This window comes from Doryrhamphus excisus, chromosome 15 (genome assembly GCF_030265055.1).
Source record: "Doryrhamphus excisus isolate RoL2022-K1 chromosome 15, RoL_Dexc_1.0, whole genome shotgun sequence".
Classification (NCBI taxonomy): Eukaryota; Metazoa; Chordata; class Actinopteri; order Syngnathiformes; family Syngnathidae; genus Doryrhamphus; species Doryrhamphus excisus.
In genome coordinates this window covers 17,356,898-17,383,201 of record NC_080480.1, presented here as the reverse complement: position 1 = coordinate 17,383,201, position 26,304 = coordinate 17,356,898, and the positions used below count along the sequence as shown (strand labels likewise).

Genomic DNA, 26,304 nt, shown 5'->3' with positions numbered 1-26,304 from the left:
ACACTTCTATGGAATATAATACAATTCATCGATACGTCAGGTCGCTACAACATTACATTACATACAACAAAGCAATACTGTACAGTACTATACATTTTATGTTGAAAGCTCCAACCGGAAGTCAATGGTAATCCGTCCGTCTTGACAGATCTGTCTCCCGATCCGCGCTATGCCGCTCTTTGTTAAATAAAGTGGACAATATTTTGCCGTACGACAACGTTTGCTCGGCCCGACGGGGACCCTTGCTGCGTCGCGTCCCCGACAATCCTTACAAGTTCACCAAAAGCGACCGCATTCGCCTCGCGGGGGGACTTTATTGCCCAGTTAGCTAACGCGAGCGTGCTAGCTGCAGTTGGCGAGGATGTCGCTGCACGGCAAGAGAAAAGAGATCTACAAATACGAGGCGCCATGGACGGTCTATGCCATGAACTGGAGCGTGCGGCCGGACAAACGCTTCCGTTTGGCACTGGGGAGCTTTGTGGAGGAATACAACAACAAGGTGTGTGTGTTTTTTGAGGGGGGGGGGGGCATTTATCACCGGAGGCTAAAGATAGTAACGCGATGGGGCTAATGCTAATGCTATTTGTTTTGTTTGGAGATCAAAACAGTCACCGTTACTTTGCGTCCGGTCAGCACTGAATTGTCATGAATGGTCAACACGTTTCCACGTTCCGTGGTAACTGATGATCTTGGTCCTCAGGTCCAGCTGGTGGGTTTGGAAGAGGAGAGCTCCGAGTTTGTCTGCAGGAACACTTTCGATCACCCGTACCCCACCACCAAAATCATGTGGATCCCGGACACCAAGGGGGTCTACCCGGACCTGCTGGCCACCAGTGGGGACTACCTGCGCATCTGGAGGGTAGGATATTTGCAGACATCTTCCAGTTGGAGGCAACGTGGGATGAAACTAGTCTCTTTGTATTAAAGAGCTTTTCGGGATGTGTTGGGATCACGTGGTATCCTTCACCCCCCCCTACTGGTATTAGTTTAGTCAAGAGTGAGTAGAAGTATGGATGTACCCTAAAAGTTATCAAAATACTTGAAACATCTTCCCTTGTTTCCCAAAGATTGACACCGTATTTGTGGTGGTGGGTTATATGTCATAATATACCCTGATGCACGGCCATTACATTTTTTCGGGAGACAATAACTGTGAAAAACACAAAAAAAGGCAAACAAATGTGTAGAAGTACACACAAGCTTTCATTTTGTGCTTTTGATTTAACTTTTCAAAGAGGGGTCTAAATATTGCCAAAATCCAAGTTAATAAGTTGCTGCACCGATCCCTCCTGCTACGTCTTATTCTCTGGCAGTTCAGGTACCAAGCCATCCTCTGTACCAGTTTGGAATGATAAGCTACATTCACAGACAGCCCCATAATGTGCTTCTAAGTCTATTTGCAGGTGGTCCAAATGTATTTGGATTAAATTAATGTACGAGAAACGCTGACTTCACGTCCATCTTGTAGGTCAGCGACACAGAAACGCGCCTTGAATGTTTGCTCAACAACAACAAGAACTCGGACTTCTGCGCTCCCCTCACGTCCTTCGACTGGAACGAGGTGGATCCAAACCTGCTAGGTAAGAGAACTCTGAAGCTCTGAGCATGGTTTGGGGGGGCAAATGAAGTTTCTAAGGATGCCAACGTCTGTGATCCAGGCACATCCAGCATTGACACCACCTGCACCATCTGGGGCCTGGAGACGGGCCAGGTGCTGGGGCGGGTCAACCTGGTGTCGGGCCACGTGAAGACGCAGCTGATTGCTCACGACAAAGAGGCAAGCTGCCGGAACCATGTTGTTGTCTCGCTTAAAGCACGGAGTCCATTTTTTAACGGCGTGCGCGTATCCCGCAGGTGTATGACATCGCGTTTAGCCGAGCGGGGGGCGGCCGGGACATGTTCGCCTCGGTGGGGGCCGACGGTTCCGTGCGCATGTTTGACCTGCGGCACCTGGAACACAGCACCATCATTTACGAAGACCCCCAACACCACCCGCTGCTGCGCCTCTGCTGGAACAAGCAGGACCCCAACTACCTGGCTACGATGGCCATGGACGGCATGGAGGTCAGTAAACGCACCGTCTTGGATTCAATGCAGCTAATCATGGGTTCCATTACAAAAGCGGCGAAATGTACCGCGGTGTGTATCGCAGCACTTCTGCTGTGTGCCAAGTGCAGTGGTACCTAAGGGGGGGGCGGAGCTAGACATGAAGCAGTGTCCTTCATCGCTGCTCACCTGTGGGCTGACTTGTATTTGTGTGACACAGGTGGTGATCCTGGACGTCCGCGTGCCCTGCACGCCGGTGGCCCGCCTGAACAACCACCGCGCCTGCGTCAACGGCATCGCCTGGGCACCGCACTCCTCGTGTCACATTTGCACCGCAGGTAAACTCAGTCTTTCTAGTAGCAAGGGAGACATAGACCAGGACATTTATTTGGAACCTAGCTAAACGTATTTGTTGTCAATTTTAACAAAGTGTACTTCCCTTTTAAAATGAATAAGATGCATAACATATACTAACCTTCCCACGTGGCCAAAAGTATGGCGGAGTCTCGAGTCGTACACTAACGTCATCTTTTTCTCCTCCATCCTGCCTCAGCCGACGACCACCAGGCTCTTATCTGGGACATCCAGCAGATGCCCCGCGCCATCGAGGACCCCATCCTGGCCTACACGGCGGAAGGGGAGATCAACAACGTGCAGTGGGCGTCCACGCAGCCCGACTGGATCGCCATCTGCTACAACAACTGCTTGGAGATCCTGCGCGTGTAAAGAAAGAGGAGAAGGAGGAGGAGGCTGGGGAGGGAGCTTGGTTGGGACTCGGGAGTGAACTGTTTTTGGAGTCAAAGCCGCCGACTCGGCAATAACTTGCATTTAGTCTTTTACGCCATTCTTCTTCATGTGTTCGAGCTGTTTATTTATTCTGCTCTCCAGGTAGTTTTCTCTTAGTGCTTGGAACTCTGTGAAGAAGATTTTTACACTTTTTCTTGGTGTGTTTTTTGTTTTTTTTGAGCCAGTTGTGAGATTATCTGGTGGTTTTTGCCCGTCTGTGTCGTGACGGCGGTGAAGGTGATTGTGGACTCCCGTCATGTTCTACTGGTCTCGTTTAACCAACATGTCCCCTCTAAAAAGGCCTCATTCGAGCTGCGCCATGAGCGGGATTCATTTCTGTCACCACCTTCTGGAGACCTCATGTACAGCGTCACTTAAAAAAAAAAAAAGCGCCCATTCAGCAATTCTTCATTTATTTGGATGCTCTTTTCTTGTTTCTGTTAGCCTGTGCTAGGACGTGTTGGGAGGCGTGACTATGTTTTTGCTCTGCTCCTCACTTGAAGGTCATGTCCTTGTAGCATGCCATTACAAGGCAAATGTACATACATATAAATATATCAATTTAAGATAGCCAAGTCATGTTGTAGCTTTTTGTTTTTCATAAAGTATCTTGGAGTTTGCTCTAATAATAAATTGTATTCCTTCATGTGTCAACTTGTCATTCTACTTTGATTTATTGATATTGATATCGGCAAAAGATTTGAATCGTGTTTCTTCTCCACTCACCTGTGACATTTCTTAGCTTTTGAACATGATTTTTATGGGTGCTACTGGCGATATATGGGAAAAAAAGGAAGCATAAAGTCACTTTAAATTAGACAAAAACATTTTTACTCACTTTTTGAAGACAACAAAGAAGATTTTGGCCAACTTCCATCGCTGAGAAAGGCTGCTCTCGTCTGATTAAATCAATTATTGTTTCGGTTGTTAGCTTAGCCATACCGGTGAGTGTTAGCTATCATTAGCTACCAGCCTACAAAAGTCACCATACTCCGTCAAGTCTTGTTCTTCAAGCTTTTTACCCCCGCAAGGTAGTTTTCATGTCATGTGTTAAGTTAGATTCCACTCAACAGACATAATTGCTTTTGTTTTGAGATAAAAGTGTGAGCACGACACAACATTAGCTTCACTGGAGTTAGCTACAGCTATCTATTTATCGAAGTGAATGACATCTAATTTGCATAATTGGCCTTCGCGCATGCGCATGTCGTTGTTATGATGCTGTTAGGAGAAAAAAGGTGAGCAATGACATAAAAAGCAAAACGAAGCTATCCAAATATTATTGCAGAAATAAATTAATGCGTGGGAAACTCTGCAATCTGGTTGAACTGTATGTCTTTAATCTAAAAAAAAAAGAGCAGGAGTTTGTGCTTTACAGAAGATTATAAACTTCTTTAAAAAGTCATCACAAAGAACGCAGCATCTCTGGTTTTTGATAGACAGTGACCAACGCCTTCAGCATCTGTGAGTCAAAATGACTTTTGGCACACATCACCTTATGAAAACAGAACAAAGTGCCACAAGAAGTTGATTTCTTCCTAATGCATTTAAAACGTGAAGCAAAGGCGGGATGAAAGTCATGAGTCCACCAAAGACTTCTCCACTGTGCCACCAAAAGCGGCAAAAACACACACAAACTCACACTTTTCACGCTCATCATAGTTTATACTACAAGTGACATTTCTTCGTGTTTGATGTCTAAATGTGCAAAAAAAGTGTACTTTTCTTTTCAAAGCATTCGGCTTCCACCTCCATCAAACATCTCTTCTTTGAAATAATCACATAATGTCTTCTTTAGAACAATAATCTCTTCGGGTGCAACAATTGTGAGAGGAGGGACAATGGCGCGGAGCAGCCACAGAGGTCGCTGTTGAGTCGCTTATCAAAAGAGGGACATTGGCGCAGAGAAGCCACAGAGGGCGCTGTGGAGTCCCTATGAGGGTAGTTTGGGAATGTGTAGTATTCCGGCCACACTGAAAAGAAAAAAACTAGGATAGTGATGTTGCCAAGTGGTAAAGTTTGGGTAAATGTCTTCACCTACCTTTGTATAATAAAACTAAGATTATGATTTTTTTTAATATTGTAATATCCGGAGAAATCTTCTTTCTTACACAATTATACTATTATTATACTATTATTTATTTATACTTACACAATTGGTATAAAAAATATAATTTCTTTCACATAATTTCTTGTACAATGACAACTTTATTTCATAATACTACGACTTTATGGCCTATTAAGTTAAACCTGTATCTTTATTCTTAAAAATGACAACTTGGACTAAATGTAATATTTCAAGTTCATTCTTGGAATTTTTTAAATATTTTATAACTTTTTTCCTCAGAATATTTCATAGTCTCATAAAACTTTGACTTTTAAAAGTATTATTTTTTCATTTTCAGTGTGGCTCTGATACTCCTTGGTAGGAAGATGAGGAGGAAGCGTGTGGAACAAGTCCAAACAGTCCAGGCTTCCGGGTGGTGGTGTTCTAGCTTCCGGGAAGGACTGGGTCCGAGACGTGCCTCTGGATCTCCTGAACCTGCGAGGAGGTCTCCAGGTGCTCGGGCAGGGAGGGGAAGCGCTGGCTGCCACACAGCAATGGCGGAGGCTCCAGCTGAGGAGGCGTGAGGTCCACACAGGGCAGACGCGGGGGTTCCGCCTCGGGGGACATTGACATGGTGTCATCAGAGGCCACCGTGACGTGGATCCCGCTGGACAGCGAGTCCTTGGACTTGTGCTTGACATCAGAGTCTGGACTCTGAGAGGAATTGGTAGTAAAGTCGGACATGTTAGGAGGTAGAAGAGGAACCATGCGATCACGTGTGTCAAGAACCCTACAGACCTGCAGCAGCGAGGCGGTGCTGTCCATCTGGACCGGCTGCATTGCAGCGACGGTGTGGATGGTCTGCGGCCCGCTGCCGTATAAGGTGGCGGGGTGAGGCGGGTGAGGGCCGGGCGACACGGCGCTGTAGGCGGGGGGCACGGGCGTCATCTGCCTTTGGAGGAGCTGCAGGATGACGGTGATGTCTGCTGTCATTCTGGTCTCCAGCCTTCATCACAATCACATCAAGGACGTTAATGAGATAGTTTATTAGGGACTCCACTCGTTTGTCACTGAAAGTAAGATGTGAATGTGTTGTTTACATAGATTGGCATATATTATGGCCGACATTGGATTGCTTTTATCATCTTTAATCTAGCAGTTTTTATTTATTTGACCTTGGTGGGAAAGACTTGTAGTGTTTGAAGGAAAACTGAGAACTACTTAATAGCAACCAACAGAGGGCGCCCTTGATCGTCAGGAATTATCAAACAATGTCCCAAAACAATAAATGAACAGGTCCTAGTATTGTATGGTTCCAAGCTGCTATTCAGTGTATTGGCTATAGAGGGCAGTAATGTTCCGCAGAAGCAAGCTTTTGGAGACAAGTGTGCAGAATAAGAGATTCAGGTAAATGCCAGTTCTCCCAAAAGCCCACTAGATGTCTCTGTAGCGCGCATACGCAGATGAAGCTCACGGCTGACGTCAGTTTGTTTGTGACGTTTGTTTTTAAACGTAAGTCTTGTTCGCTTCGTTTTAAAACAAAGACACCGTCTGGATAGCTTTGGATAAGATCTATATGGGTTTGCCATGTAGTCGACTGGGGGTATAGCTCAGTGGTAGAGCATTTGACTGCAGATCAAGAGGTCCCCGGTTCAAATCCGGGTGCCCCCTCATTTTTTAAAAATTTTTTTTGCATCACAAAAATTATTTTCAGTAATGACTTTCAAACAGTCTCACCGATTTAACTGGGACTGCAGGAGCTCCAGTCTGGACTCCAGCTCACTGGGCCGATCTTCGGCACAGGGGGGAGGGTGGAAACTGTTTCTGGCTGATGACGACCGCCTTTGGGTCTCAGAGAACTGACTGGCTCTGCGGTCCGGCCAGTATCCGTACAGGCCGGACATGCTGACGGGAACGGCTGCTGTGGGAACCACGGATTTTTACACAAAAACAACAACAACAGAATTCATAGATGGCGGCTGACTGGTCACCCGAGTACGGTGGACCTCCAAGGTCTACGGGTTTTCCGATGGCGGCTGAGGGTCTGCTGTGAGGCAGGAGGTTGATGACTGCTGGGGGGTAGTCTCTGGTGTCTCCAGAGGAGGGGTACGGGTCCGCCTTGCTGGATCTCACATGCTTTATATCCTCGTCGCTGGACTCGGAAGAGAAACTGTCACTGCTGCATCGCTCGTCCCAGCGCGATCCTGCAAGGGGGCCTCGGTGATGGTTGACCATCGGACACGACTGATCCGGGTAGGGGTCCTCTCGGTCCATGCCGTCTGCAGCAGGAGTTGAGCGACCGATGAGATGTTTTCTGGAGAGGTTTTTTAAAAGAAAAATGGGGTCATGGCTCACCGGGTCTGTTGCGACGCCGTGGGGAGCCTCGGCGGTGCCTCGTGGTTCTGTAGTCGCAGTCAGAGTCCTTGCTCGGGGTTGGCTGGTTTATTCGATCTGCCTGATACATAGCAGCTTCAGTCATTCAAAAACAAACATTCTGAACGTTATTGATTCGTTTCATCACCCCTGGTCATCATTGCTTTGATGGCGGCTCCTTAAAAGGCCCACGTGGATGTGGAACCTGCACCACATCATCAAGCCCCCACCTCGCTCGCCCCCCATTCACCACATCTGAACTCTCACATACGTTCCCATCTTTTGCCCAGTAGCATACAGTCGTAGGAAGCATACAGTATCTGCTGATGTGTACTTGTGGTCTGAGGGGGGGCGTGGCCTAAGGCAGTGGTTCTCAAAACTTTTTTCAGTCATGTGGCCGCTGTGGAGTCATTTTTTTTCCCAGCCAAGTACCCCCTTGGGGGCCCGGATACCTTCATTTGACAACCACTGGCCTAAGGAGATCACCCTATATTAGGCACGCTGGCCACATCCATCCCTTTGCATGTCCTGGGCTGACCCGTGTAAGGTTTATCAAAATTGGGAAAATAAAAGTAAAATAAGAAAAAAATAAGTAAAGTAAAAATAAGTTTCCTTCATGTGTGGATAAAAAGGACATGACTTATGAGTTCATAATAACATATATATTTGGTTCCAACTCCGTACAGTAGGTGCAAGGTAGCACCACCTACACACCGTCTGCCAGAGAATAAGAAGACGTAGCAGGAGGGGGCAGTGTTGCAGATATGCAGACGCCGCTAGAGACTATTTTTCAAAAAGCGCCAAATCTATCAACTTTTTCATGGTCTTTTTGGAGACTAAATAAAAAAGCTCATATCACCCTTCTCAATGAGCAGATGGTTCCACCAGAACCCAGAACCCCGCCCCAGGATGAGGCCACTCACTGCCCTCTAGTGGCACTCACATCTGTCAGGTTAAAGGTGACCTCCAGGTTGTTCCAGAAGGAGTCAGCAAAGTCGGGATACATGTCCAGAACCTCCAGCAGGTCGTCCTTCAGGATCTTGTGAAGGTCGCAGTAGGTCAGCGCCCGCACGTCGGCGCTGGATTTCCCGGGCCTCCCGCACAGGCTGAGGGACTCGCCGAAGATGTCGTTCTTCCCTGGAGAAGACGGGAAAGAGCAGGCCACCGATGATGGAGCGCATGGGAGCAGGCTAAATGAATGGGTGCTAAAAGAGGAAGGCAGCCCGTGTTTGAGCGCTATCGGGGATCAATGCTGCTGTGGAATGGAAGTGGAGCCGTGCCCAAACACCTCTGGCGAGGCAACACAAGCGCAAAGACATTTGATGTGAAGGTCTTTGAAGGCCATGATTACCTACAGCAAAGAGGTTGGGACAACTTTCTTTTATTTTTGTTCCCATTTTTCGGAACGCACCACATTTTGGATCCCATTTGGGAATGGGAACAGTGTTGGAACGTTTGAAATTGTAATTCCGGTAATCAGATAATCTAGTAGTAGAAAATATGTAGACCATGATCCCAGCTTCTTTAAGCGATGAAGAGAAGGTTAAGCCTTGGTGGAGGCGTCTGACTTCCTGAAAGGAACAGGAAGTCCACTCACCCAGTATGGCGATGACCACATCCTCACGCAAGATTTCAATGGAGCCTCTGGAGATGAAGTAGAGTGCGGTGAGAACGTCCCCGCTGTGGACCAGGGTGTCGCCGGGCGGAGCGTGGGTGGTCTTGAAGCGTATGGCCAAAGCGCGCAGGCACCCTTTGTTGGCGCCCCGGAAGGCTTTGCATTGCTGCAGCAGGCTGCGGTTCAGGTGGAGGCAGATGTCCGCCTGCAGGCACTCGGGGAAGCCTTTCAAGACCTGCGTGGAGACACAGGAGAGTGTGAGCGATTGTCCGTTTTTAATACATGTCCCCCTCCCCGCCGCCGCCGTCGTCGTCGGACGTCCGCGCTCACAGCGTTCATGTCGATGCCGTTGGTGTAGGACCAGGCGTGTTGGAAGTATTCCTCCAGCCTCTGCCTCAGGCCTCCTGGGATCTGGTGGAAGCGGATGAACTCTTTGACCCGCAGCATCTGAGTGTGGTAGCGGGCCGTACCCGAGTAGAGTCGCTGGATGATGGCGGACACGTTCCCGAAGATGCTGGCGTACATGAGAGCTGCATGGGGCGGAGAGGCGTTGATGATTGATGACAAAAATATTCAACATCTGCTCTTTGAAGCTTTCGCCGGGTGAGAATAAAAGCTGGACTCACAGCCGATGAGCATGACGCAGATGGAGAAGATCTTCTCGGGGTTGGTGTTGGGCGACACGTTGCCGAAGCCGACGCTGGTGAGGCTGCTGAAGGTGAAGTAGAGCGCCGTGACGTACTTGTCCTTGATGGACGGCCCCGAGGCCACGTCGCTGTCGTTGTACTGTTTGCCGATCTGCTCGGCCAGGTTGTCCAGCCAGCCGATCTTCATGGCGCCGATGCGGGCCGAGCCGGTGCGCTCCACGTTGCCAATGGCGTACCAGATGCACGCCAGCCAGTGTGCGATGAGGGCGAAGGTGCACATGAGGAGGAAGAGCACGGCCGTGCCGTACTCGGAGTAGCGGTCCAGCTTGCGGGCCACTCGCATCAACCGCAGCAGCCGGGCCGTTTTCAGAAGGCCGATCAGTGTGGTGGTCTGGGGCTGGAAGAGACGCCATCTTGTTAGTGCCATACAAGCAAAGTAAAACCTCTAGGAGCGAGGAGGGCAGTGCCCCACCAGATGGTGCTGTTTTTCTTTTTTACCAATACATTTTAGTGGAAATTGTAAATTGTAAAGAGAATAAAGTTTCACAAAATTCGCAAAAAGTTTGAAATAGCTTGGAACCCCCCCAGGATCAATGGAAAAAACTGCCGTAATTTTAGCAGAATAATGTTGAAATATGAAATGTCATTAATGACTTCATAATATCAAAAAACTAACTTTGTAATTTTTGTGAAATTATGTTGCGGGAAAAAGTTATTACGGGAATAAAATCGATTGAATTAGAAAAAGAACATTTACAAAATGTATTTAGGAAAGTTCATTGGATTGATTGTGTCTTGGATTACAAACTGGGGGGTGGGGGGGTCTTATCAAAGCATCTTCCTGCTGTAAAATGTTGAGTCAATTGACTGTGATACAGCGCCCTCTGCTGGATTCATAGCAACAGCAGTATTTCCCCTTCCCTCGCCATTACACTACTTTCTATGCAAGCTCTGTAAAAACAAATAAAGTTTCATGAAGAGAAAAAAAAACGTGCGAGTAGGCGTGGATCTGGAATATTAACAATACTTCTTTTTACACTTGAAAAAAAGGGATGTTCCTCTCAACTAACCTTCACATTTTTATCTTAAAACTTAAGAATGCTACTAAAAACTTGAGTTAAGGTTTTGTGATGGCTACAGTTTGACCCTGGAACGGACCTCCTCAGTGCCAGAGCGGAAGATGAGAAGGTCAAAGGGGATGGCGGCCACAATATCGATGAGGAACCATCCCTTGAAGTAGTGCTGAGCGATGCGGCCAGGATGGCTGACCACTTCGTCGTTATGGTTGACGTAGGTGGTCCTGAAGTTGATGAGGATGTCCACGATGAACATGACGTCCACCACCAGGTCCACCACGTTGAGGGGGTTGCAGGTGTAGCCGCACGTCCTCCTGCGGTCCTCCTCCACCTCGTTGAGGAGGAAGGCGGCCGAGTAGGGCGTGAAGATGGCCGTGTAGATGACCAGCAGCAGGATGAGCCAGTCCCACACCGCCTTGAAGGGGCTGTAGTGGAGGATGGTCCACCTGTGGATGCGAGGGGCCTGGAGCTTGTACTCGGGAAGCACGTCGGCACCCAGGGACAACACCTGAGGAGCCGCAAGATGTTTTGTTAGTATTTCAAAATAATAAACATACAATAACTTTACTTTTATATTACAACACAAAGTAGTTTTCAGAATCCAAGATGGCTGTTCACTAATAAACAAACCAATATGAAAAATAACCCACTTTGCTAACAAAAGTGGCGTTGCATCAACTAGCAGTTGCATCAACAGGCGTCCTTCACCACAGCAGCAGGAAGGAGGTTCTCCACCCAGCAACGTTCTCCACCATCCACCTGCTTCCCTCCCGACCACGTGATCCCATTTTGACCCACCGCGTGACCCCCGGCCGGCATCGACTTGATGCGAGTCCCGCACAGACTCGGACCCGCGGACTTCCACCTCATTTGCATCGGACTTTGCATGAAAGTCAACGTGTGTGATGGGAGCCTCTCACAGGAAGTCCCAGCCTATCGGTGTTGTCTTTCCACTCTGCAAAGCAGCTAGCTGAAAATAGCCACCTTCCAGGGCTCCCATACAAGAATGGCCGCTTGGCCATATTTGGTAAGGAATCAAAAAGTCCCGCTAGGATCAGCGATGACGACCTTGGCTGGCAGAAGCATGTTGGCTTCAGGTTTTGCTTCGTAAATCTAACCCATTAGGGGTTTGGGGGGGCTCATGGGCCAGAACCAGAAGCGCACGATAACCTGCTGACCTCTGGTCTCACCGGCGAGCACACGTGGAAACAACAACGACGACGAGGCGCTAATGAGAGTGTAAACACAAACAATTGCCAAGTTATCGACGCGGCTCCGTTTCGTAACCGCGGCCAGAACCGGGATCACGGCACCGGCTGGCACGCAACCTGTCAGCTTTGTAATTAACAGTGCACGCTCCCCGGGACCAGGATGACGCTTGCTGAATTAGCATTGAGCTAACCTTTACATTAGCGCTTTTCTCACTTTCTTCTCCATTTAGGAGTGAAGGAGAGTAGAAAGAGCATAAATCAGATGCAATAAATCCACAATTAAAATACAGTGTTCAAATGTAGTGCCCAAACGTCCTGGTTTCCCAGGACATGTCCTGTTTATGTTCTGTTTTTTGTAGAAAGTGATTTTTTTTTTCATTTGGGCCGTTGAATTGCACTACACGTCATGTGTTTTTTTTAAATTTTTTGATTACGTCACGTAATCCCTGTGGGCCACTCTATACACTCACTAGTTTAGAAAGCCAATATTTGTGATTTTGGAGTTATTTATTTGTCCAGTAAGACTAGAAAATACAGAGTAGACATTATTTCTGTGATTACTCCATCCCGGAGCTTTTAAAAAGGGGATTTTTGCACCATTGGCAGTTAACAAAGAGATATTATTTTAGGCATAATAAAACAAGTCACGTGAGCTCAGAGAAGGCTGAATCTGAATTTATGCCTTTGGTTTATAGTTCAGGGGTTCGCATTTTTAGTTTTATTCATTTTTATTTCTATATCTTTTAAACTTTTATGGCATCTTTATTTTGATTGGTTAAATTTTTTTTACACTATACAGTCATTTTTATTTTTATTGGTTTGATTTTTAACTCATTTTATTTTTATTAATTTTCAATCATTTTTGCACTTTCAAGTATTTTTTCTACACAAGCTTTTACGTATCATTTAATTTTATTTATTAAGTCATACTAAGCAAATGTATATGTTTTTTTAAATTGTCAATATCATCTTTTGCAACATGAATACACATAATTACATGTCCAAAGTGCATTTTAGAGGAGTTCATGAAGGCATTTTGTCAAAAAAATGAGGAAAAACATGCATGCATGCATGCGTGCAGACAGTGCATAAATGAAAATTAAATATCATTTACTACAATTAACACATAAAAAGGACTAAAATGCTTAATTAAAAAATACTCAAAACAAAAACAAACATTGGCTGTATATGACATATTTTAATGTCATTTTGACCCACCCGGAATGGATCCCCAACCCAGCTACTGGTCCCCGACCCACCAGTCGAGAAACAGTGACTGTGATAAAACAAGTTCCCATCCATACTGTAAACATACGGAACTCAGAGGGCATTTTGAAGGCAACTCTGAGGCCTGACTGTCCTGGTTTTTGGGTGGTCAGCCAAGCTAAAAGCCCATAAAACGTCTATGCATATGAAAACCAGCATTTTTCCAGCAAGTAAAAAAAAAACAAAACATGGATGACCTCATGAGGTCACATGACAGCAGTCTGACCTGACTTCCTGCTGCTCACCTGTGCAGCTTGGTGAGAGAGAGCGAGAGTGTTGCGCTAAATATGAAGTGTGTGTGTGTAGAGAGGAAAGTTTTTCCAAAATAAAAATATTTACTCACAGGCTGGAGTTTCTGCTTGAAGCTCATGGCGAAGTGCACTTCAGGCTAAGCAGCACACAGGAAGACTGAGGCGGGGAGGAGAGAGAGAGAGAGAGAGGGAGAGAGAGAGAGATGGCGACCTCTGTCCGTCCGTCTCACTCCCTTATTTTCCTCCCCCTCCCGCCCCGCCGCATGTGGCCCGGCCCAGCCTCCTGCATCATGCGTGCTACTGTGTTGTGATATGACACCGTAGCGCTGGTCACTTCATTAGGTACACCCGTACCATGCATCACACATGAACTTAGCATGTTTGCTACTGCAGTCACAGTGCCCTGCATCGTGTTTGTGGATTCTAACATGTTCCCTAGCTTGTTGAGGGATAAGATGGACACAATATTAGGAACACGGCATCTGCAAGAATACACCTACGGAGTTGATGTGCACGTGTTGGCCTTCACACGGTAGTAGTGATATCACATTGCATGATACTAGCGTGATACTAGCGTTTTACAAATCAAACAGTATTTATATATTGCTAGATTCATATTTTAAAAATGGTGTATATTTATTGGTTGGCAACCAGTCTTGGGTCAAAAGTCAGCTGGGATAGGCTCCAGCACGCCCCCGTAACAGAAGTGAGGATAAGCAGCATAGAAAATTAATTAATAAATGAATTTGTAAACATGATTATTTTTATTTATCCTTTTTCTTAGATTTTTTTCTGTATTTTATTCTGATTATCATTCAATGATCTTGAAAAATGTAAGTTAAGTATTGACGATACAGGTCCTGTATTTACTTGGCATGGGGTCGATACCAATATGTGTAGTATCGTATCGTATCGTTCTCCTCGAGTGGCCATTGAGTTTTAAAGCCATCATTTTCAAAAAATATATGACAATGTGCAATTTTGAAATATTCATTTTAAATAAAATCCTCAAATTTCCCTTTCAGAAGCCAGGGGGCGCTACAGTACATATACTAAAACCAGCTGCCCTAACACACACACACACACTGTGGCAGCCAGTCGTTCCTACTCAATGGCGTTATGCAGACCGATCGATAGCAGCGACGATCAATGGCAACCTTCATTTCTCTTTTGTAAGGTGCCAATCGAAAGGCAATTAAAGGCGGTGGACGCCGGTTTGATAGCGTGATGCAACAATAACAAATGTAAAGGCCTTTAGAAACGCTTCACTAAGCCACAGTGGGGTGAAATATTCTCCACGTAAAACAGCTTTAGTGGAGAAAGAGAGAGAGAGAGAGAGAGAGAGATAGAGCGAGGGAGTATTGACCTCTGGTTGGGACCAATTAGTGACCTACATCCTGACCTGGGGGGGGGGGGCACTCAGCTGTGCCCCCCTTTACACAGCCATGTGAGGAAGATAGTCGGGTAGGACGGTGTCCGAGTGGATGTCTATGATATGAACCAACATCCCGCATGTTTTAGCATGCCTGGATCGGGGGTGGGCGGTGGGGCGGGGGGCACAGAGTGAGGCGGAAGAGGGTAGGTTCGGCTCCCCCGTCCTGCCCTCCACGTCCATTAGCTCAAGAGGCCAAGGTCACCGGCAGCGGCCCGCTCGATGGGCGTCGCTCTCATCACGGAATCTCGCTCAAAGAACCCTGGCGTCATATGTAGTGATGTCATAGCTGTGCAACACATTATAATAGGACCTGTAGTTCCAACTCCGTACAGGAGATGGCATCCTAGCTCTTGTTCAAATGACGTGTTCAAATTCAACTGCGGTCCTGACGCTGCAACCAACAAGCGAGATGATAAACTCGCCATGGCGTGAAGACACGTCACTCCTCAGGTGGGAATATTCCTCTGCCGCTCTCGCCCCGAGGCCGCACATGCCATTTAGCGCCCTCGCACCGCCACTTATAGACACGCTGGCTGGCGTGCCCCCCCCCAAGCGCAGACGACAGAGGCGGTGTCGCTTAACGACCTGAGCCTGTCGCACGAGCTCGTTAGAAACGAGAAGCGGCTGGGGAGACGATGTCTACCAGCAGGCAGCGAGACGGCGGGAAGCAAAGACGATGTCGAAATGTCACACGAAAGACGATAACACTCCACATCCAGGATTGGGAAAAGGTTTCATCCAGATTACAAATATGCTCCCATTTACACTGCAGCCAAATGTGGATCAAATCTGGAATGATTGTACACACTATACTGCTATACTCTACTATGGAGGAATATCTTTATCATTCATTCATTCATTCATTTTGCTGGGTGCTGGGCGAGAGGCGGGACCTACACCCTGGACTGGTGGCCAGCCAATCACAGGGCACATATAGACAAACAACCATTCACACTCACATTCATACCTGGAGTCGCTAATTAACCTAGCATGTTTTTGGAATGTGGAAGGAAACCGGAGTACCCGGCAAACTCCACACAGATAATGGCCGAGGGTGGAATTGAACCCTGGTCTCCTAGCTGTGAGGTCTGCGCGCTAACCACTTGACCACTGTGCCGCCTATCTTAATGATTGGAATTGTTTGTGATTGATAACTATGCTCCCCCCGCCCCCCATGAGCACCATTCATCATTACCTGTGTGACCTGGGTGACCTTCTCGGTGACGTTCTGGGTGCGATCTTTGACCTTGCTGGGGGCGATGATCTCGATCTCGGTGGGCGAGGGCGGTCTCATGCGGTCGGAGCCGAAGGAGAGTGTGACCTGCGGGATGCTCCTGATGGCTCGGTGCCTCATCAGGTCCGAGTCTGACGTGGAGTTGAGAGCACTGGGTTTCAGATCTGCACCGAGACGTCAGCCACAATATTAGGAACAGGTGTCGGTGTGAGATCGTACGCCATTGCAAACTCCAGTAAGAAACGTTCTATCAAGTTCATCATCAAAAGTCAGAGGTTTGGATGTCACTGGGTGTACCTAATGTTGTGACCAACTCATTGAGGCCTACGTGGGACTCACTGCTGTTATTCCGGGCTTCTCCGGGCCGAGCGCTCCACTCGGCTTTCATCCCATCGATATCGTCCAGCGAGGAGGCGCGTCTCAGGCTGCGGACGCTGTCCTGGGAACCAGTGCGGGGCAAAGTCCCCCTGGGGAAGGGGGCGCCCGGGTCTAGCCGCTCCGTCAGCAGGGAGAGCCGCTTGGCGGGGGGCTGGGCGGCCGGGGGCGGGGGGTCCAGGTCCTGTTCTATGAGGGCCTCCGTCTCAGACTGCATGCCGCTCTCCTTGGACGGGATGCGGAACTCCTTCAGGGGGATGTCTTCACTTTTGGGCTGGGTGGGGGGGGTGGGGGGGGGGGGCAGATGTGACACTTGATGAAAGAATTGTGTGTAAAGTAGATACGGTATGGGGCTACCTGTTAGAATAACATGTAGCACGAGGGATCAGCCATGGCATCTTAGCCACTTTGTCGCTACAGATAGTTCTGTTTATAGCCTATACCTGTTAGAATAACATGTAGCAGGAGGGATCAGCCATGGCATCTTAGCCACTTTGTCGCTACAGTTAGTTCTGTTTATAGCCTATAGCTGTTAGAATAACATGTAGCAGGAGGGATCGACCATGGTATCTTAGCCACTTTGTCGCTACAGTTAGTTCTGTTTATAGCCTATAGCTGTTAGAATAACATGTAGCAGGAGGGATCGACCATGGCATCTTAGCCACTTTGTCGCTACAGTTTGTTCTGTTTATAGCCTATAGCTGTTAGAATAACATGTAACAGGAGGGATCAGCCATGGCATCTTAGCCACTTTGTCACTACAGTTAGTTTTTTTTTAATTCATAGCCTATTATGGTAATTTGATGATTACCTCCATGCCACAAATACATTGCAGTCCTGTGGGAAACATTTCATGTTTTTATTTGAATTATTATATTTTGTCAGCTTTCCAATGGAGGACGTATTTGACGTGCTAAAGTTAGGAATAGTGTTTAGTAGAGTGCGCTGGAGAGGCGGCGGGATAAAGGACAGTTCCAGGCTGCGTGTGTAAACGTGTCCGACTTGACGGAGGAGGTTTCCGGATTGTTATGAGCTCATGGATCCCGTCAGGAGTGACATGGTCCAAACAGCCAGAGAATGGTTGGTTTGTTTCATTCTTCTCTTTGCCGTCCCGTCGAAAGGCACTTTCACGTGGAAGTTCATGTGACCACGCTGTTCCCTGGGAATGCCGGTAACACAGACGGCGGTTGTGTTCCGTCGCAAGCATGAGGCGTTTAAGGTCACGCTTGTTAAGATCATTTTTCTGTAGCGGGGGGGAAGTCAAATGAAACGAGATAATGTCCGACGAGAGCTAACCAGTCTACCTCGCTCACGAACGCATCGTGGTCGGACCGTCTGCGTAGCTTGTCATTCCAAAACCGCCCAGTAGATGGCATTGTGGTAGCCACCGATAGATTGCAGTCCTCTAGGAACCACAATTTCATTCCATGTATTTTTTTTAATGAATTTATTTTATTATGTTTTTAATGTTTTAACATTCAGTCATTTTTAAATCATCATTTAAATTTTTTTTAAGATGCTGTATCTACCAATGTCAGGTCCTCCTCACCTGCAGGTAGTCCACAACGACCCCCTCCAACTGATCCACGGACAGCGATGGACGCCTCACGGAGCGCAGCACCGGCAGCCGCATCTTCAACCTGCGGTTCTTACCTAAAGTTGGTACACAGTGATTGGTGCGGGAAACACAAGCCTGCATTCATTTTTTTTTTTTTTTACACGTTTGCAGCATCCGCTGGACGATACCGGATTAGAATAACATACATAGTGCAAACCAGTATACAGAATCCAGTTTGAAAATGGGATTCAAGTCAGGAATTAGCAAAAAGCTGACAAAAACTGTGACTTTGTCAGGAAATGGACCAAAAAAAGCGATAGAAAATGACAAAAAAAAGACAAAATGAGACGGCAATGGAAGATTTCTACCAGCTGTCAAGTTTTCTTGCGTCAAGCGATGTTGCAGATGGAAGTTCTGATGGAAACATGCATCAGACGTCCCCTTATTTTCATTGCCATCTCATTTTCTCTCATTGTTTTATTTCATTTCCTTTGACTTTTGTGTGTTTTTTGTCGCTTCAAGGCACCTGAGCATCGGAGCATCAAAAATGAGACAAAAGTAGAACGCGTCACACCAAGATGGCCGACTTCCTGTGCTCCGGCGTGGCTTCTCGAGGCTTTTTTTGTAGGTCTGCTGGTGCCGGGTGTGCTTACCGAACATCACGTCACCCTGGGGTCAACCTTCCAGAGCCAAATTTGGCTAAACGAGGACCGGCGGAACAAGTACTCACAGTAGACCCATCCTTGGCTCACTCTCTGCCTCAGACCCGACTTCTTCAGCGAGGGGTCGACCAGCTCCTGGAAGTCCAGGATGAACATGATGACCTCGCCTTCCTCGTTCTTGACGGGCACGATGTCCACCAGGCAGGGTCTGCAGGTGCCTGTGAACGCAGCACAGTTGAGTATGAGCGCAGACCTCCACCAAGGCCAAGAGTATGAGGGTAAACGACAAAACCAAGGACGGCATGCTTGGGGGAGGTAATGAAGTGCACCAGCACTGGTAAGAAAAAAAATGTCCACTGTATATGTTAAAAAAAAAATAAAAACTCTTATCAGGAGGTCTAAAAATAGACCATCCAGGACTCGGTGACATTTGGTTGTGAAGAGCTGACACGCTGGTCGCCATGACAACAATACACGTGCCATTACAAACACAATGTGATCATGACCACTAAATAAGTGGACCCTTGGGATAAAATGGGAGTTGTTGGCCGCTTCCATGGAGATTTCCGCATGTGTGGAGGACTTTTTTTTTTTTTTTTTGAAGAGTTACTGAGGCGGACAATCCGCCCACCTGCTCTCGCTGCCAACAACACAACGTGAGCTTCATTCAACTTACAGAACAACAACAACATGGAGTCTGGTATCCATCCTGTGGTTCTCATACATCCTTTTTTTAATGACACAAATAGACATGGAGCTCGTAGTTCCAACTCCGTACACAAGGTGGCGATATACATGTGATATACCTATATATGAATATATACACGTACATACATGAAGTACACTTCCGTATCCGATCATGTGTTGCCGTACCTTCCTTGGCGTAGTAAAGGATCTCCACCTTGCGCTCCTCAGATCCGAGCAGGGCCTGGGCCAGCTGTGCCAGGGCGCTCTTCATGGTGCCGGGCCCCACCAAGAACTGGCAGGTGCAGGGCTGCTGCATGATCTCGGCCCGGGTGAAGCCGAACATCTGGCAGAAGCCCTCGTTGCAGTAGATGATGCCGCAGTTCTTCATCTGGGCGTTGGCGATCACAAACTTGCGATCTGGGAGAGAACCATGTCACAAGTAACTCCTTTGTTTATATTGGTAATAATAATAATAATAATAATTATTATTATTATTAGCGATATAATAATGTTAGAACATTATTAGCGATAGCGGCGCAAAGGCCCTAATAATAATAATAATAATTATTATTATTATTAGGGCCTTTGCGCCGCTATCGCTCAGTGCTCGGGCCCTAATAAACCTTGTCCACACTGCACAGATCCTATAGTCTTAATTGGGACTACATTGTGGCTAGCTAGCTACAACAGTTTAGCCTTAATGACTCAAGTAGTGAACGTCAACAAGCCCAATGTAGCTTTAGCTAATGTAACTTGCTAATTACTACTTTAGTTTGACCCTCCAATTAACCCAACATTTTCTGTCAACATAATAGATTAATGGATCAATATAGGAAGATTCTGTGTGTGTGTTAGGCTAGTCACAAGCTAAGCTAGCTATTGTCATTTGAATGTGGCTAACTTTCACATTTCTTGCATCAAAATCACTTCATTAACAATAAATAAAATAATAAATTTGGTGCCATTACCCCCTTTATAAATTTATAAATAAAATAGATAATTTCACATAAATGGAGGGAAAAGAGAGTAAGTTTTGCTATAGCAAACTAGCATTTAGCTTTTACCTTCCGTACTTTACTTTATTAGTGTCACCAATACCGGCACCTTTTTCTTTGTTAAAAATATTAAAGTTATTTCCAGTCTTGAAGTAAAAGGTACAAGGTGTTCCTTACTTTCTTCTTTGTATCTTTGTATCAAGCCCACCTTTCCCAGGTGCTAATGCTATGAGGAAGATTCTCTGTGTGTGTGTGCTAGGCTAGTCACAAGCTAAGCTAGCTATTGTCATTTGAATGTGGCTAACTTTAACTTACTAACTTTAACTTAACTCGCATTTCTTGCATCGAAATCACTACATTAACAATAAAGAGAATAAAATAATACATTTTGTGCCATTACCCCCTTTATATATTTATAAATAAAATAGATAATTTCACATAAATGGAGGGAAAAGAGAGTAGGTTTTGCTTTAGCGTTTACTAGCTAGCAAACTAGCATTTAGCTCCTTCCTTCTGTACTTTATTAGTGTCAGCAATACCTTTTTCTTTGTTAAAAATATTAAAGTTATTTCCAGTCTTGAAGTAAAAGGTACAAGGTGTTCCTTACTTTCTTCTTTGTATCTTTGTATCAAGCCCACCTTTCCCAGGTGCTAATGCTACGAGGAAGATTCTCTGTGTGTGTGTGTGTGCTAGGCTAGTCACAAGCTAAGCTAGCTATTGTCATTTGAATGTGGCTTACTAACTTTAACTTAACTCGCATTTCTTGCATCGAAATCACTTCATTAACAATAAAATAAAATAATACATTTTGTGCCATTACCCCCTTTATATATTTATAAATAAAATAGATTATTTCACATAAATGGAGGGAAAAGAGAGTAGGTTTTGCTTTAGCGTTTACTAGCTAGCAAACTAGCATTTAGCTCCTTCCTTCTGTACTTTATTAGTGTCAGCAATATCTTAGTGGCACCTTTTTCTTTGTTAAAAATATTAAAGTTATTTCCAGTCTTGAAGTAAAAGTACAAGGTGTTCCTTATTTTCTTTGTACTCGAACACGCCTGCTGGATGCAGCCTTTTGTTGTGTCCAATTTGAAAGCATGTAATCACACCAAGTGGAACTAATCAAGCCCACCTTTCCTAGGTGCTAATGCTACTAGCGTCAACGTCCTTCCCGCGAGGCTGAGGAGCAGCTGGCTGCTTTTCTGCTTTTTAATGACCAAAAGATGTCAGGTGTCTGCGACGCCAGGCTGGAAAATATCAGGATAACAAGTGTTTGATGCCTTTAGTGATGATGAAGCCGGCTTTCATCATCGCTCCTCTTCCATTCAAGTCATTGTGGTCGTCGTCGTTGTCGCTTTGGGGTTGCTAAGCAGCACACGTGCGCTCACCTGCTCCACATGCACGCCAGCAGTTGCAACTTAGGAACATTTCTCAACGAATGTTTGTGCAATCTAAGGAAATCGTTTTTGTCAAGCTTACACCTAAAAGCTTAAAAAAAAGCAGAAGTCAGAGAAAACTCACGTGACTATACTACTCATAACCACCAGGGGGCGTAGTTTCACAACGGTTCATTTAATATTGCCAGATTTCAGACGCAACGTAATAGCAGCATCATTTCTTGACAGATTCACGTGCAATCAAAAACAAAATGGAGGGTCTTCTTCCTGTCAAGTGTGCTATTACTTTTCTCAGACTTTAAAAATATTACTTTATCCGCAAAGGGCGAGTTCATATCAAAGCATAGCGCGACTATGCTATCTTTAGCCTCCAGGGGGCGTAGCTGCACGATAACGAAATTAATGTTGGCGGCTTTGGGTGTTTGTTCTTGTCACGTGTGCCATTATATAATGGCTTGCTATGATATGTTGTGATAGCTTCGCAATCTTAAAAGTCCACTAGTCATTTCTTTGTATGGTATTTCCAAAAACGTCCCTTTGCGTTCATACGTAACGTTATAACAGCACCATTTGTCATCGGATTCCCATGCAATCAAGAGCAAAATTGATGTGTCGTTCTCGTCAAGTGTGCTATTACTTTTCTTTTATTATTTTAACACTTAAAGGTTGAATATTTGACTTTTTCTGCAGAGAGTAGGGTCATCAGAAAAAAACAATGTGGAGACAATGCAACTTTGAGCCATTAGGGGGCATAGTTTGACGATTTCTCGCCAACTCTATCGGTTAGCATAATAGCACATTTTCTCAAGTAATCAAGAACAAAAGGAGCTTATCTTTGTTTTTCTTCACAGGAAATACGCCATAAAGCAGCCATGACACGACTTAAAGTGCATTTAAGTCACGTCAGCACTTTTTTTAAACCTCATTAAACTTGAACAGAAATGTTTCCAAATGAAAACACGAGTGTCGGTGGACTTACTTTGCTCGTCAAATTTCCTGATGATGGTGTCCAGGTAAGTGTTCTGGAGGGCGACGTGACCGCGTCTCACAGGCATCTTGCCGGAAGAGGAAAATTAGCAACGAGGCGAAGATGAGAAGTCTTAAGTGGAGAGCGACGAGAGGACTTCGCATCCGAAGCAGCCGATGAGGAACGCGCCCCGCCTGCCTGCCTGCCTGCCTGCCGGGAGGATGATGGAGATGAAGGCTGGTTGCCAGGGCGACAGGATGCTGGCGGTCACACGCTCAGAAATAACACTAGCAATACCAAATACACTTGGGTGCACTTCGCGCCATTTCAGGGGCCATTTAAAAACCGGAAATGCTGCCAAAGTGTCACAAAGCGACACTTTTTAGGAGTTGAGCTCGAAAACTGAAACATTTCCCATTAAGCTAAGTAAAAAAAAGTGTTCGAAAGAAGCTCCTCACAGCCACCATGCGTTCACGTCTAATCCCCCCACCGCCTTCCCACTGCCCGGCTTGATTGGAGACACCGCGTCAAGTTAGTGATAACCCAAAAGACCGGAAGTAGCTATTCATTTTGGCCTTTCAACGTAAGAGCTATTCACCCATACGCTAATCGTCATTGCAATCAGTTTGTTGGCTCAGAAATAAAATAAAATATAAAAAAATAAAAAGCATGCAACATATTTTTTAGATAAACAAGAAAAAAATTAACAATTAAAGCAAAATATGTCCAAATATAGAGATATAGTTACACAAAAACAAGATTAAAATCAGTGTACAAGATTAATTTCAACAACTCAAATTTAAAAGGATGTCTGCACATTCTTTCAGTTGATCAGATTATGGATTATGATATAAAATTGGAAATTATGGAATCCAGTACCCCCCCGGATTTGGAGGGAGAAAGAGCTAACTCATTCCACTTACAGGGAGGGGGGTGGGAAAAAAAAACCTTATTTTGAAAGTGTTGACCTGCACTGTTGAATGGCGTGTGGGTTTATTGGGGGGGGGGTCTGGCGCTGACAGAGTGCAGACCCCCATCAGTCCAGTCTGCTTCACTCCACATCACAGCTCTTAAAAATAGCAGCATCCTGCGCCGCCATCACGCTCCGACCACGATAAGCCGCCATGGTGCGTCCCTGCCTCGTGTGAACGGGAGCGGTGTCACCTCACGAAATAAAAGTCACTTCTGTCTTGAACGCAACAGAAGCAAAGAAGAATAAAAAGTGTAACAAGTTGACCTTTCCACCCTCATGGTGACGACGTCCGCCATTGAGTGACGCTCGCTCGGCAGAGGAACCTGACAGGGAACAGACGTGCCGACACGGCCAGGACCTTCTCATCCACGGCTCAAACGGCTTTTACTTCCGAGATGACACACCTGAGGATGAGAGTGGAGGCTGTGTCGTCATAGCAACCACACTATAGGCACTCACTGCTTTGGTCAATGAGGGAGCACCACCGACGCCATCATTCATTAAAACGGTGAAAAGAAACTAGTAAAAGTATACTTCAAAAGGCCAGTTTTGTTGTGGCGGATTTTTAGGGCCGTGGGGGTTGATTTGGAGTGTAACGTGGGCTTGACGTGCAGTCAGTGGACGGACCCTGATGCAGGCAAGACAGGAGCAGGTTGATAGTGAAGGTGAGAGAGAAAACATACAAAACAAAAGCTAATATGGCGGGCAGAGTCACATGAAACATTGGGGGGGGGGGGGGCATATGAGAAGAAAAGGCTGTGCAGGAAAAGTCACACGGATGCTAGCATACATATGTGGATACTAGCATACGTATATGGATACTAGCATATATGGATAGTAGCATACGGATACTAGCATACGGATACGGATACTAGCATATATGGATAGTAGCATACGGATACTAGCATACGTATATGGATACTAGCATATATGGATAGTAGCATACGGATACTAGCATACGTATATGGAGACTAGGATATATGGAGACTAGCATATATAGATAGTAGCATACGGATACTAGCATACGTATATGGATACTAGCATATATGGATAGTAGCATACGGATACTAGCATACGTATATGGATACTAGCATATATGGATACTAGCATACATATATGGATACTAGCATATATGGATAGTAGCATACGGATACTAGCATACGTATATGGATACTAGCATACGTATATGGATACGAGCATACGGATACTAGCATATGTATATGGATACTAGCATATATGGATAGTAGCATACGGATACTAGCATACAAATACTAGCATGCATATATGGATACTAGCATACGTATGATGCTAGCATACGTATATGGATACTAGCATATATGGATACTAGCATACATATACGGATACTAGCATACGTATATGGATACTAACATATATGGATACTAGCATACGTATATGGATACTAGCATACGTATATAGATACTAGCATATACGGATACTAGCATATACGGATACTAGCATCGCACTCACCCGGCAACCCGAAAGAAAACTGCTGAGAGTGAAGCCCACGAAACAGCGAGTCGCCCAGCAAGGCTTAAGAGGGCCTGATTAAGATTGCTCTCAGGTGTGCACAGGTGACTCCGCCCCCCCCCCCCCCCCCCCCCCCCCAGTCCCCTGCCCCCATGATATTGGACTGGACTGGAAAAGCCCAGGCATGGCTGACCAAAGGATCGCATGGTGAAAATGTAAAGTATTGGCTGTGATATTTTACTTTGTAAAAAGGCTGCATCATTATTTGTATCAACAGTTCATCTTTTGGGGGCTCCTTGAAGTGCCGCCTGCCCCACCTGGGGCTCCACATCAGGACCGTCGTGATGAGACCCGTTTTGTCCTTGGAGACGACATGACGGATGTTCTCATGTCACCCTCGCCAAGCAAAGATAGCGCACTTTAAAATACGATACGACACCACCTCTCCACCTCTTTCCCACCACGCTGGAACACGGCTGGGTGGGAAGGTTACCCCCCCACCTCCCCCACCTCCCAGTCCATCCTTCTCATGGATTTGGAGAGCTTTTATCAGGCTGGAATTCCTTCTGCTCAGGGTCGCTTCCATCACAGCCACAGAGAGCCTCCATTCCTGCGATAAGAACATATACATACTGTACTCACCCCCCCCCCCCCCCAACATGCCCCCCCCCCCACACACACACTTCAACGTGAACACGTGAGTTACAATAAAGGTTACAAAGTTACACTGCTTTATAAAGCTTTTTATGATAGCCACAGTTTGACCCTGGAACAGACAATTTGTACTTCCTTTATTTATGATGGGGATGAAGTTGTTTTGAATAAAATGGCGTTCTTCTACACTTACTGTTGTACAGTTTTTGTGTTAGCTGTCAATCAGGGTCAGCAGGGGCGGGGGGTAGGGGAGGGGGGGGGGGGGGGGGGGGGGTAGGGGAGGGGGGGGGGGGGGGGGGGGGTCCAAACTTTTTTTTTATATGATCCACTAATAGACAGGCAGTATATTGCATACAGTACTACTTAATGTAGTACAAAAAGGCTACAGGGGGCTAATTATGCTCATTGTTCCACCTTTTGTATTGAGTTGCGGTCTCCTATAGAGCAGCTCCACACAATAACCCGCACAGAAAAGCTCTTTGTATTATTTTAATAAACACATCTCCGCTTTAGAATGAGCTGATTAGACCAATCATGTTCATATTGTTCAAAATGACGGAA

The 26,304-nt window shown here is 46.1% G+C and overlaps 2 protein-coding genes and 1 non-coding gene across 6 annotated transcripts; 2 read left to right on the top strand and 1 right to left on the bottom strand.

The window, feature by feature from the left end:
- Positions 1–111: 111 nt before the first annotated feature.
- On the top strand, positions 112–3,486 carry dcaf7 (ddb1 and cul4 associated factor 7). The gene is made up of 7 exons (XM_058048573.1): positions 112–499; positions 701–859; positions 1,469–1,580; positions 1,659–1,777; positions 1,855–2,064; positions 2,267–2,384; positions 2,600–3,486. Exons 1-7 carry the CDS (start codon positions 362–364, stop codon positions 2,770–2,772), a joined length of 1,029 nt encoding a protein of 342 aa, XP_057904556.1. The 5' UTR covers positions 112–361; the 3' UTR covers positions 2,773–3,486.
- On the bottom strand, positions 2,528–25,186 carry kcnh6a (potassium voltage-gated channel, subfamily H (eag-related), member 6a). Of its 4 annotated transcripts, none has more exons than XM_058048413.1 (18): positions 25,090–25,186; positions 23,866–24,005; positions 22,641–22,838; positions 19,456–19,686; positions 18,651–18,800; positions 17,912–18,015; positions 16,327–16,636; positions 15,949–16,151; positions 10,673–11,098; positions 9,494–9,911; positions 9,198–9,397; positions 8,850–9,102; positions 8,196–8,389; positions 7,235–7,334; positions 6,871–7,158; positions 6,617–6,800; positions 5,678–5,885; positions 2,528–5,593 (listed from the first exon to the last, which is right to left on the bottom strand). In XM_058048413.1, exons 3-18 carry the CDS (start codon positions 22,714–22,716, stop codon positions 5,324–5,326), a joined length of 3,615 nt encoding a protein of 1,204 aa, XP_057904396.1. In that variant the 5' UTR covers positions 22,717–22,838; positions 23,866–24,005; positions 25,090–25,186; the 3' UTR covers positions 2,528–5,323. The 4 variants fall into 4 exon arrangements, with proteins under 4 accessions (XP_057904396.1, XP_057904397.1, XP_057904400.1 ...); XM_058048414.1 differs by having other exon boundaries at positions 6,617–6,797; XM_058048417.1 differs by lacking the exons at positions 22,641–22,838; positions 23,866–24,005; positions 25,090–25,186 and adding an exon at positions 20,374–20,714.
- trnac-gca (transfer RNA cysteine (anticodon GCA)) lies at positions 6,479–6,550 on the top strand. Its single transcript has one exon. It is a non-coding gene; the product is annotated as a tRNA-Cys (tRNA).
- Positions 25,187–26,304: the final 1,118 nt, after the last annotated feature.